Raw genomic sequence first — 13,321 nt, forward strand, 5'->3', positions numbered from 1 at the left:
AGCTTCCTATTACTGCTTTTTCTACTCAGACCCCACCCTGAAGAGGCCTTTTAGTTTCAAAAAAAGTAAAAAGCACAGCCATGAAAATGAAGTTTATAATGCAGTTTAGGCGTGTTTCCATGCTATGGTCATAAAAGTGGTTACTGACTAGTAACCCATTTCTTCTCAAAATCTTAGAAAAAATTGCCTTTAGAGATTGCTTACAGTAATTATTATGAGACATGTAACAGCATTTCTTGGGTATTTGTTGTTCCACACAGGTAACTTGTTCCAAGTTCAGTTTACTCTAAAATATACTTCAGTCTTCTGCAAAGTATTTTCTTCTCTGTCAGAAGGCATTTCATCTCCCCTCACCTACAGTTTAATTTCCAGCTATTCATACTATTAGTAAATTATCACTCTTGCCTTGTTGGTTATGCTGGATACAATGGCAGTTTACACTGATTTCCTGACTCAGTATAAATTTAATTTCTGTGTACAGCTTGAGCAAGCTTTGCAATGTGAAAGGAGAGCCAACAATACAATTAGGATGAATAAAAGCATTTTGGGTTATGTAATATGCATTTGTGCTACTATTATGCAACAGAATTATTACTTGTGGCATCCTTAAATCCATTTTGAGTTTAGCACTGTTGCCTGCTGCCTCATACAGGACCTTCTTTGTTTCTACTGACTGAGCCGAAAGTGATGATGAGCTCCACAATTAATTTAAATTTAAATTACATTTCTGGAAGCAGATAAAAAATAGCCTGACTTGTCACAGTATTAAAGGACAAGTATTCTGCTTGTAGTCAAAAATCATGATACGAGATGAAATCTGTCTGACTGTGTTAGTGGTAATATCAATCATCCCCTCTTTTTGCTACGCTTGGTATTTATTTAAAAATGACAGTGTATTTCAGCATTTTGCATGAAAGAAACATGGCAAAGGGCTTTCCTGACCACTGTTGCACAAACAACATGTAAGTAATAGCTTTCCTCTGGCATTTCTTAGGGTAGGCATAGAGTTGTCATTTTAAGCATCGAGGCAGCTTAGAAATTATTGTATATAAATACAGAATTTGCTGTGCTGTGAGATTGAACCTCTCAGTATTTGTCAGATGGCAGGTGCACTGTACCCATCCCTGTAACCTATAATCAGAGCCACAAGAAGCTGTTTCAGACTTGGGTGAGGTATTTGAGTTGTCTGCCACCTTTTACACTTGTTTTTCTTGCTCACCACTTCTTCTCCCTTATGGTCCCAGTACAGGTTCCTGGGTGCTTTGGCACCTCCGGATTTCCAGGGCAGACTGGAAGCTGTGAGAGTGTGGGGAAGGAGGAAGAGGAGCTCAGATAAAGGCTGTGAACAGAAGCAGTAATTACTCTTTCTGGGGCAAAGGGGAGCTGCCTCAGCTGCCTTTACCTCCTTAAGGGCCTTCTGTAATCCATACCTGGAAAAGCTCTTAGTAGTTTTCACAATTCATCACTGCTTGCTTTATGCAAGTCTCGGGAGACTTTGTAGAGCTCTTCTCTCAGGGAGACACTGTGTAACACTTCCTTTGGCTCCAGAAGTCAAAATATATTAGAAGATGAGCTGATTGTACTGCCAGAATGGGCACTAAAACCCATTCCTTGCTTTCATCTTGGTACTCTGCTCACTTAGCTGTTTATTATTCTGTATATTTATTTACTACTTGGTTTGGAGATTGGGCATTTTGGTGTTTGAGAGGAGGATATTGAGTTTTACAAATAATTTTCTTCTAATAGAGAAGGGTTTTGGGAAGATAGTACAGGACACGTTTATTTACTGGATTATGAGAGTGTTTGTAGTAAATATCATTTGATGACAGATATACCTCCAACAATGTAAGATGCACATGACTAAGAGTCTTACCTGACTTACTGGTTTCTTTTCCTTGCTTTTCAGTTTCAAATTAGGAACTTGCTAAGCTTCAGTGTCCACTCAAAACCACCACAAGGAATATTTCATAATACAAGCTATGAAAATAATACATCTCTGGCATGCCTAAGAGAGAACAGGGTTGTGGTGAACTGCAGATCTCTGAAACATGACAAACAAAAAAGAAACATCAATAATCTGATGATTCAGGTTCAGTTAACTCAATGACAACACCAAGTCAGATGAGAGAAGAGGGTGAGAGGCCTTGTATTGGTTTTGGTAAAAGTCTTTCTAGCAAGAGAGGTGAGAGGCAGGATGAGAGGGAGCTTTTTGTAGGTAGGAAGTGACGAGAAGGAAAGTGCATAAATTATACAAGGTAGAGATGGAGATCTGGAGCTCTTCAGGTGATTTTTATTTTTTCCTTTAAAAACCTTGTATGCTGCACAGTGAGCCTCCTGGGTGACTTGATTCTCAGTGAGCTATGTTCCTTTGCAGTACAGGTGCTTCTGGGTGGGTAAATTCAGACCAGGAATTTCTATGTTCCCATGGCTGGATAAGCTCCAAAATTTGTAAGACCTGCATAAAGCCATTTTAACCTTGACCTCTTTGAAGATTCAGTTTAGTGATGCACTTGCTAAAACTCCTTTAGATGCATGCAGAGAGAGGTGATTTGTGAATTAGGCTTCCTTTACTTTTGCTCTGATTCATGTAGAGCTGATCCCACAAAACTCACAGATACCCAAATGAGTCAAATTTTGCATCGCTTCAGAAAGTGTGAGAATGCACAGCTCAGCACCACAGAACTTATTTCTTGTTTCTTATTTTGACCAGAGTGGCTTTAAGTAGCTGCAAGGTGTCCAAGCGAAAAAGTTCAAACTGAACAGCAGCATTTGTGTAAGAGGCTTTTTTCCTTTTCTCTTTTTCCCCACTATATCTGCCCCACAGCTTTTGTGACTGTTTGCCAGCACTTCAGACAGATACCAGCCAGGCTGTGAGCTCAGAGGAGAAAACAAGAATGCCTTTTGTGTCGTGATCATGGAATTAATTGGTCCTGGAAACTCTGGGTCGCTGCCAAGAATGGGTATTTATGTGGCAAGAAAGGAAAGGAAAAGGGCGGAGCTTTGGAAATCCAGGAATACCCCTCATTTTTGGAGCTTAGGAGGGAGTTCATAAACTTATTTTGGCTTCTGAGTTTGGTGCAGTCAGTATGCAGAGTTCTGGTTTTGTGTGGGTGTTTTGGTGTTTTGTTTTTTTTTTTGTTTGTTTGTTTGGGTTTTTTTGTTGGTTGTTTTTGCTTGATTTTTGTAGGTTTGTTTTTGTTTGGGTGTTTTGTTGTTGTTTGTTTTTTAACAGTATCCAAAACGAGGAAATGAGAGTTATTGAAGTGGAGAGAGTTCTGTGGAAAGCTCTGGCGTAATTTTATTTCATTTCATTTCCAAGTGCACTGTAGGATAAAAGCATCTCCCTTTGTCTGCAGGACATCCGCCGCTGGCCACCCAAGCCCTGCACTGCCAGCCACGCCTTCCTAGGCTGGAAATTCTGCTCCAAATTCACAGTTTTGCCCCTGCAGACTGTTTTCTCTTCTGATAGCAGGGCACAGAGCTTTCCTAGGCTGGAAATTCTGCTCCAAATTCACAGTTTTGCCCCTGCAGACTGTTTTCTCTTCTGATAGCAGGGCACAGAGCTTTCCTAGGCTGGAAATTCTGCTCCAAATTCACAGTTTTGCCCCTGCAGACTGTTTTCTCTTCTGATAGCAGGGCACAGAGCTTTCCTAGGCTGGAAATTCTGCTCCAAATTCACAGTTTTGCCCCTGCAGACTGTTTTCTCTTCTGATAGCAGGGCACAGAGCTTTCCTAGGCTGGAAATTCTGCTCCAAATTCACAGTTTTGCCCCTGCAGACTGCTTTCTGTGCTGGCAGCTGGGCACAGAGCTTTCCTAGGCTGGAAATTAGACTGACATTATGGATGCTTATACTTCTGGAGTTTTTTGAGTACCATAAGTCAGCTTTTCAAATTCCATTATTTGATTTTTTCCCCTTTTTTTTTTTTAATTTCCCCCAAGGATAAGTGTAAATATTAAAGATATATATTGTAGAATATGTGTATAAAGAAGCAGTGTGAAAAAAATAAGGTTAAAATCACAAAAAGCATCTAATTTCTACTTTCAGAAGGTTAAAGTAGGCTCATATATAGACAAACAGTGGGAATCTTGATTAGAGTGCTTTATTTTGAGTTAATGTACAAGTTATTGCACTTCAGGCACTTTTATTCCAGCACAGGGTGTCTGTCCAGTTAGGTAATAAAAACAGAGTGGAAAACTCTCCATCTGGAAAAGCTGTAAGTTTCAAGAAAAGTGAAAAGCATTTAAGAATCTGTCAAAATTGGTAAAAATGCATTTAAAGTGCTAGTTAGATGCTCCTGAAAAGAAAGCTGCAGAATTTCTGATAAAACAAATCCATAGTGAAGTGGTAATGTTTCAAATAACTGAGCCTGAAGAATACTTGCTACCTCCTTTTCTTATTGTTCATCCCAGTTTTAGTATTTTTTCCAGTCTGCGTAATTAAAAACAATTATATTGACTTCATCCCACGATTCTCACTTCCAGAAACTCAGCAGATAATATTTGCATTGGAAAAAGCCTGTGCAGAGCAGTGGGGGTTTTTGGGTGAAAGCAATTTTTTCCAGTGGTATTTCTAAGACAATGACTGCAGTTCTGTATGTCTGTTAGGGTAGCAGCCTGGTTATGTACTGATCAGAGTTTTAACATTCTTTTTTTTTTTTTTTTTGGAGTCTCTGATCCCTCTTGCTAGGCTGTAGCATTTATTTAGGCACTGGTGGTGTTTATAGTTACTTTATAGTCCCACTGGAGTAATGTTTGGAGGAAGCTTTTCAGCCTGGATGTGTTTTGGTGTGCACGGCACTCTCTTGTTTCACCTGGAACTTTATCCATAGGTAATGTTTAGTGCTGTAGGGCTGTAAGATGATCACCTTAAAGACAATGGGCACCTCTGAAGGCACAGCATTGCCAAGGGTTGGTAAAGTTGTTGGAATTACACTACATCAGTGCACACACAACCTCAGAAAATAGAGATTTGCAAGGATATACCTCCATTTAATCTTTCTACATTTGCTTTTGAAAGATGCTGTCTGTCTTGTAGGAAGCTACTTGTTCATCACTTGCAGATTATCAAGGTTACAGTCTGTTGCCTGAAAAATCAAAATGAGATTTTAAGAGTCATAAATCAGATTATAAAATGCCATATCTGTTTGTTTTAGAGGACCAAGGAAATGTTACTGAAGACCTGAGATGTCGAGGTCTGTGTTAGACCATTGGACATGGTGCTGAAGGAAACAAAGGGGAGCTGGAGAGCTTTTTTGTTCTTTGGGTGCACAAAACAGTGCAAAATTGGTGTAATTTCTTGGTACCACTAGCAGTGGTTGCCATGCACCCCTGTCAGAAATTGCAGAGAGCTTTAGGAGCATTTTTTCATGGCAGTGAGTGGAATGTTCCTCTGAGCAGAGAGCTCTAAAGCAAACATGAAAACTCCTTTGCCTTTGGGTAGCCTGGTTGTGTCAGTGAAGAGATGCCCTCTTGATTAAATCCAGACTGAGCAGTTTCCTGTTAGCATGAAACTCAGCCCACAAGGTCTTGTTCTCAAAGCCTGTTATTGAGCTTGTCTGCCAAGTCCCTTTTCCTTTTAAACTTACAGGCAGAATTGCTGAAATAATACAAATACAAGTAATCCCAGAACTCTCACAATGATTTCTAACAGACTGATATTTTGCTGACAAAGTTTTAGATTTTTCAGAAATTGGGCTGGTTTTGTTTTGCTTTGGTGTTTGTTTTTTTTTTGGGTTTTGTTTCTTTTTAACATTCTCCTAACATGATGTCTTGGGGAAGTTGTAGTGTTGCAATGAATGGAAAATTTTGTGCATGTATCAGTCTTGGAAGCAGATTCTGCCCTTGTTTTGAATATACTCATGTGAGAGAATGAGAAGGTTTTATGCTCCCTGAGTGAATATGCCAATAAACCATTACACTGTGAGTGGGGCAATCTGCTGGATCAAAAATTAAGAGTTAAATACAGTGGTGCAGACTTTCTTCCCTGTCTGAAAGTGGCTGTATTGTCTAACTAATTATTTTCAAAAGTGCATCACAATTGTAAGATTTGTTTTGCTTAAGGAAAATTCGAATGTAAGAGAGTTACATAGTGGTAAAAGCATATCCTGTTAATAATTTTTCCTTAATGGCAGTGTCATATGTAAGTCCAGATACATTTTTAGTTTATTTTTATAATTCATATATTTCCAGATGCACCTTTAAGTCAGACACATTGCAGGTTATACACCTTTTAAAGATCCATGGAACAAAATGTAGCAAAGTATTTCCCCATCTAGTCTGTTTTGGTTTTGTTTGGTTTTGTTTTGTATTTTTAAAACAGACAGTAATGTTGTATTTTAATGTTGCAGCAAGGGTTTGTTGGATCTCATGAAGCTGGGAAATGAGATAGCAGAGCTTTGTAAATAGTATTAGCGACAGAACTTTAGAATGATGTTAAAGACATCTATATTGTTTAAAACTGAAAAGGATGTCTATTAGAAACAATTACAAAGCACTGGAGCGTAGTGATGTAAATAGGAAGTGGGTGGGGTATCTCTTTAAATTATCTTATTAATAGATTCTTTTTTTCCTTTGTGTTTGGCCAGTATCCCAAGCCAGAGTTGGTAGTGACTGTCATTAACATGCTTTGTGCCCTCAGTATCAAGGTGTTTGAGTAAACATCAGACATTTTTAAATTACAATCCCATTTTTTCCCACATATTTTACAAAATGGAGTCACAAAAATACTTTTCTGAACCACTCTCTGAATAATGACATAATTTAAGGAAATGTTCTCTCAGACTCAAAGCAGGCTGTAAGCATTTAAAACAAATGCTGTTTAAAAAAACATACCTACACAAAATCCCAAACCCTAAATTTATGGACAAATATTATGCCAAGTGGAAACTCTAAGAGAAAATTTGAATGTTAGAATGCCTTGTTTGCAAGATGAGTTTGACACCCTTCTTGCAAAAAGTATCTTGAAATGTTTTTGCACCAAATGTGTTCTGACCTTGGGTCTTGTGTGACACCCCAAAGTTGATATTGTCAGCAAGGGAATCACAAGTGCCAGTGCTTAAGTTATGGTCAGTTTTCATGTTTATTCAGAAGTTAAATGAAACACTGAATTATTACTTTTATTCCCTTCAGTAATATTTCTCTTTGTGGGATAATGGATTGTCTTTTAGATAATAATATATGGTGGAAGCATGACTTAACTTGATAGTAGTTGCACTGTAAAATGTTTTTTTTGAGTGTCTCAGAAAAATGTTTTAAAATAAAGTTACTTTAAAATCCATTATTTTATACAGCATTTGGTGCTTGGAGAGCACCAAAAATTGACAAAATCTTTTTGTAACTGGTGATGGCCAATTCCTATGCAAAGATAGGATTTAATCTGTGTCAGGGATCTTTCTCCTGCCTGATTTTTGTGCTTTTTGTTTCCTTTTGTAGGGTGAAGGAGACCAGTTACCCCCAGAGCACACTGTCAGACAGTATGAAACATCCAAAATCAGGGCTATAAAAGCTGGAACTTTGGAGAAACTGGTGGAGAACCTTCTCACAGCTTTTGGAGATGCAGATTTTTCCTACATCAGCATCTTCCTTGCAACATACAGGGCCTTTGCTTCTCCCAGGGCAGTGCTGGAGCTTCTTCTGGACAGGTAAGAGCCACTGCTGTGCAGTGGAAATGCACCCATCCTTTACACCACAGGGGAAAGCTGTCAGGAACTCTTCCCTTGCTTTTAGTGGGCATGGATTTAATAACCTGTTGTCAGGAATACTGCAAAGTCCAGAATTTCAGCATAAAGCTCCAGTCTTTAAATGCATTGCTGCTCACATTACAATACTCATCAAAGCATAGATAAGGAAAGTGTGCCATGTCTGGCTGCTAGAGAATCCAACTGGACCCACACAGCAAAATTAATTCAAGTTTTCTCCAAAAAACCCAACAGAATGCATGGGCTGCAAAGTCACATCTAGAACAGGTTCCAAAATTTTGTAGGATACCAGTGTTTTCAGACCTAGCTCTTCTGTTTGGGGGCTGCTGATTCGGAGCAAGGATTGTACAAACACAAGACAGAATTTGCTCTCCCGTTCTATTACGTCACATGAATATGCAGCCATAAATTTTTGCAGACAGCCCAAGAACTGCTAAATGTTATAAGAATAGCTTTTATGATCAGACTTTAAATCATGGCTGCTGTGTCTGCATAAATGCTTGGAACACGCAGCATTAGTTTCTCACCCTAAATTCTAACTGAGACACGGCTGGGTCAGGGGTGCTCTTATTTTGGGAGTGTCGTATTTTTTACACTTTCAAAATCTGTGATTCACAGAAATGTTTACTCTGGCATGAAGTAATTAGAACAGAGAAGTAGCATAAGAACCCCTAGGGTTTGATTTTGGCTCTTCCACTAGGTAGATACGAAACAAGGCATGGATAAATTATCTGTGCTTTTCTATCTGAAAAAGATAATCCTGGCTGTTTTGTAGGAATGCTGTCTGGCTCAATTAGTAAAGATAATAATAATAACCTGGCAGTCAGGTAAGCAGTCAGCTGAGAAAAGAGCAGCCATCCTGGAGAGTAGACTTGGTAACAGTTACATTGACTGTCCTGTGCTTTGTCTCTTAGTCCATCCCAATTCTGGTTCAGAATGTGAGAAATTATAAAAATTGACAGTGGGTACGTATAAGAATATAAAAACATTGAGGCTCTAAGGAAGTTGGCCCTGCCTTCCTCCTCTCACACTGATTTAAAGAGGTGAAAATATCTGGAGAGGGCAGGAAAGCCCAGGAGAACTGTCTCCATAGACTAGAACTCTCTTTTCTGAGCCCATTTTTGATCCTGATGACTTGTGTACGTCTCTGAGCAAATTGCAATATCCTCTTCAGAGGAATAGGCTGCCTGATCTTGTCAGCATCATCCCCAGCCTTTTTTAATACATGGCAGGATCCACAGGAAATCCTAGGAGGTTACCACTTCCTTACCTTCTCACAAATCTTAGGAGCGTAGTGCTTTAGAATCCATGGATGTTTCTCTTGGCTTTTTGTGTATCATGGATAGTCTAGAGTTTTATGGCTTGGGAGAAAATGTAGATTAAATTTAAGCTATAAAAGTTAGAATGATGTACATGTAGCTGAGGAATATGGACTTGTGAAGAAAAGCAGATGTTATAAGGAAAAAAACTGAAAAAAAGATAGATAGTAATTGATTTTAACCAGCTCGATTTTCATCTCTAGATTAGTTGAGAATAAGTAGCCCAGAACCTGCATTTTTGCAACTTTGTTTTTAGTGATACTTGTTATAATCAGAGTATGAGACTAAAGTGAGTATCAGTGTATAATTTGTGTTTTGTTTTGTGTGCCACTGAAGTAATAATGAAAAAGGGAATAACTTTAAAAACAAAAAAAGGCAGCACAGTTTTGGCATTTGTTGTCCGTTTCAGTTTCATCTGAAGAGCTTGAGCCCTGTCTCTAATTCCTGGGGACAGAGCAGGGTTGTGGGCTAAGGGAACAATTAGAAATGCTGAGCTCTTGTTGTTTGGTCCAGGGGAAAACAGTGATGTTACCAGATCAAAAAAGGCCCTTCCAGCTTTTTGCAGAGGAACAGCTCCTTGGGAGAGAGGAGGAGGGAACAGCATCCATAGAATTTGCAGGATATTTTACTTTGTAGGGACATACTGAAAAACCTCCTCCACAATGTATTTGTGGGAGCTGGATCGCCCTCAAGCCCAGAGCATTCAGTTTCTGCTGGATTTGCTGTGGACAGCAGAATTGTCTGATGAATGTGTTAGCCTTACACAAACCCAGCTTACACAAAAAGTCCTGGGACTCTTGGGAAAACGTGCTGGGAAATGTGCATATCCTGTACCCGAAGTGTGTGGGGAAACCTGTTGGTCATTTGATGCTGTCTGCAGAGTATCCTGTCCAAGCAGTAGTGCTGACTGAATTTGGGGCAGGAAGCGTTTATGGTGTCCAAAAGCAGGTGAGGTGCTCTTCCCTGAGTCAGGGGAGCAAATAAAAAAGATGTTGCAGTGTTTAAGAGAAACTTTAGTTTTAGAAACAGTTTTGGAAGTCTAGTTGTTGCATTTTTTATCTTATTTCCTCCAGGACTTCACATTATGCTTTTGCTTTTGATTAAGTTTCAGACAGAAGCACTATTATTTTTTTTTTAGCCAAATTCAGCCTATAAATGTTTTCTTTTAAGATAGTTTAGAAGTCAGTAGACAAAATCTTGAGCATAGACTGGTATGTTGAGAAGTAAGTGGGATGATTTGTGTTCCCAAAGCTATTTAGGAGTAATTGAACATCTACATCCCTTTAGCATTCATGGGAGTTTGGCATCTAAGGGAGCAGACAGCTTTGGAATTCTGCCAAGCTTTTAACACTGTATGTTCTGATATTTTCTAGTTGTTCGGTACAAGGGGGCAGGGAGAGTTAAAAGAAAAAGATCCTGGTGGCATTTTGATGTAGAAAACTTCCATGGAAGTTCCTGGAAGGAAGGAGAGCAGCTCCTCCTGGCCATGGATGTGGGGATGCAGTGTGGCTCCTTTGGTATTCCCAGGGGGGTATTCCAAAGTGTGATGGAAGCCAGAGGTGCTTAGCTGTCCAGATGAGGTTAGAAGGAGGCCAAATTCCTCTCTTCCATAATGTATTTTGCCCTGATAACTGTGATCTGTCCTGTGCTTGGCTCAGACACAGAGAAGTAGCAACCAGTCCCTGTCTGGAGCAGTTAACAGAGGGAATTGAGATTGTTTGGTTGAGAGAGTTGAGCTGGGTAATGACAGCGAAGAACAAGTTAGATTTATATTTCCCATTCATTCCTTTTGCAGGGGGATGGTTTGCTGCAGGGTGAATGGAGAGGATGGGAAGCAGAGGGGGAGTATTGAAGGAAGGGTCCTCCAGTAGCAGAGCCACACGTTTTGGGACAGCATGGGACAGCAGCTTTGTGGTGTTTGACTCACTCCTGTTCCTGTGGCATCTATGATTTCATCTCCTTTTCCTTTATATCAGGGGGCTTATCTACTCAGCTAAAGAAGTGATTTCACTTCCATGACTCATGTGTGTAGGATTCCAATCACCTTAGTTTTCCTGAGGATCTGGCCTTCCAAATTGCTTGTTTCAATGCTTACAAGCTTATTTAGGATTTTGTTTGGGGGCATTGCAGAGACCACCTTTCCTTATTATTTCTGAGTTACTCAGAGTGTTTTCCTCCCTCCCTCTTAACAGAGATGCAGGGATGCATTTCCCACTGTGTTCCAGTATTTAAACATTCAGTATTACCCATTACATTCTGGTCTCATTTGCTTAGTCAGTCCCTTTGAGTGCAGTCTGTAACTTCCCAAATGCCAAGCAAGGCTGAAAAGTTCTGTGAGCTACAGGATCCTTTTGTTTCTCGTGTCTCTTTTTGTATGCAAAGCATTCCTACAAGGCTGGGCAGTGAAAGGCTCTTTGTCCGGGAGCTGGTGAGAACAGAGTGCTGGAAGGCTGCAGAAAGGCTGTTCTTCACATCACTTGTGTTGTTAACTCCTCCTAACCCGATTTTAATGACCTGTTGTACATGGAGAGATGAGAGATAGGCAGAGATTTACATCTGGTAACATGAGGAAGAGTTATATCCTTCTCCAGTTTTGCACAGAAAACTGCCTGCTCTTTATTGCAGTCTTTTGGGTTTCTCCTGTAAAACTCAGCTTGTGTTCCTAGTGGGATTTAAACACAAGTGCCTGATGTTCTGCAAAGACATATTTAATACTTCACTCAATAGTAGGACAATGACGTTGGGACTCTTCTCAGTAAGTTTTCTCAATAAGTTTTCCTCTAAAAATTAACTGCAAGTTTTGAAAACTGAATATAAAAATATAATTTTTATTTTAAAAAAATTCACCAGCAGGGGGAAAGTACCTTTATATATGAAGTCTTAGACCAATACTTGAGGGGAGCATAAAACCACCACCACTTCCATCCGTTGAAATGTTTTTGGATGTGTTTGTGACAGTTTTGACACAAACCTTCAGGGCAGAAACAGGTCACTGTGTTCTCTGTCTGATGTTACTAGGTTGTTGTAGCACAAGCACTTAAGGATGCACTTGTTTAAACTCTTCAGTTTATTTGAGATGTATAAACCTAAATGGATAAAATCAACTTGTCTTATTCTGGACAATGAGTAATCGTTCACCTTCATGAAACCTGCCTGTAGGGAGCCATGGAATTCTTAATGGATAATTATGGAGCTGTACATCTGAAACAATGGGCACTCCTGCTGAAAATGAAGTGGATGATCCTGCCTGCAAGGCACAGGGCTGTGCCTTGTAGGTAAGAGATTTCCCTTTGGCACTGTTGGAGTTGTGCCCATGGTTCCCTCTTTCCCCGTGGCGTTTTCACATCATCGTGGGCTTTTCTCACTGATATTGCAGGTTTGGGCACAAAGGGAGCACTTGCCAGCTAGGAAACCTTGAAATAACACTTGGAACTCTCAGGAATGGCATGTGCTAGAGACACAGAAGCTGTATTGGAGAAGGTGGTTGTGTTACAGTGTCCTTGCACACTGGAATATTGCCCTGGGAAAGGATGGAGTGAAAACAGGCAGAAGGGTCTTGGAGCTATGAGCAAAGACATTATTTAGGTTGATTCCTCCTGTGTGCGGGCTGTTTCAAATAAATGAACAAATTAGGCTGGAAGATACTCTCTGTTTCTTTAGGATTTTTTCCCTCCTAAATGAAATAATCTTCAAGGTCCTTAATTTTGCACACCTGTTAAGATTCCTTGTAGTTTGAGCTGGAAGTTCTTTGTAGTTGCTTATGGTAATTGTGTATGAATGATGCTATTTGGAATTTTGCTTTTATTCACTGGAGTTTCTTCTAAACATCTGTCTCCTTTTTCAGGTTTGGAAACCTGGAGACCTCAAGCCATGGAGAAGTGGCAAACCTGAATTCCTTGGAATCTGAGATGGTACTCAGGGCGTAAGTATGGATTTGCAATGTGGAGCAAGCCCCAGGCAGGGTTTGCTCTTGGAAGAGGATGTGAGCAGCAGAGCTTTTGTTTCTGTTGAAAATTCACAGCACTGTTTGCATGCTTAAACAAGCTGGTGGAAAGGCTAAATGCCAATTGTCTTGTAACATATCCAATAATACAATCCAGGCATCATTTGCAGGGAAATAGTTTCAGAATTAAACATGAGATGAACACATCTAGGCAAACATTTCGCTGATTAAACAAACAAAGAGTGTTTGTTTCCTCTGCCTTATCTGTAGCAGTAAGTGGTTCTTGCTTATGAGTGAATTTGTCATTACAGCAATGCCTGCAGAGCAAAGCTGAGGGTGACTCAGACAATTGTGTGTGCAT

The 13,321-nt window shown here is 39.8% G+C and overlaps 1 protein-coding gene across 1 annotated transcript in view; it reads left to right on the top strand.

The window, feature by feature from the left end:
• Positions 1 to 13,321, top strand: part of RGL1 (ral guanine nucleotide dissociation stimulator like 1) — a 53,193-nt gene that overhangs the window by 11,894 nt on the left and 27,978 nt on the right. Inside the window, exons 3-4 of the mRNA XM_021525119.2 lie at positions 7,433 to 7,641; positions 12,862 to 12,939. Coding sequence (XP_021380794.2) covers positions 7,433 to 7,641; positions 12,862 to 12,939 — 287 coding nt within the window. The remainder of the gene's footprint in view (positions 1 to 7,432; positions 7,642 to 12,861; positions 12,940 to 13,321) is intronic.

This window comes from Lonchura striata, chromosome 9 (genome assembly GCF_046129695.1).
Source record: "Lonchura striata isolate bLonStr1 chromosome 9, bLonStr1.mat, whole genome shotgun sequence".
Classification (NCBI taxonomy): Eukaryota; Metazoa; Chordata; class Aves; order Passeriformes; family Estrildidae; genus Lonchura; species Lonchura striata.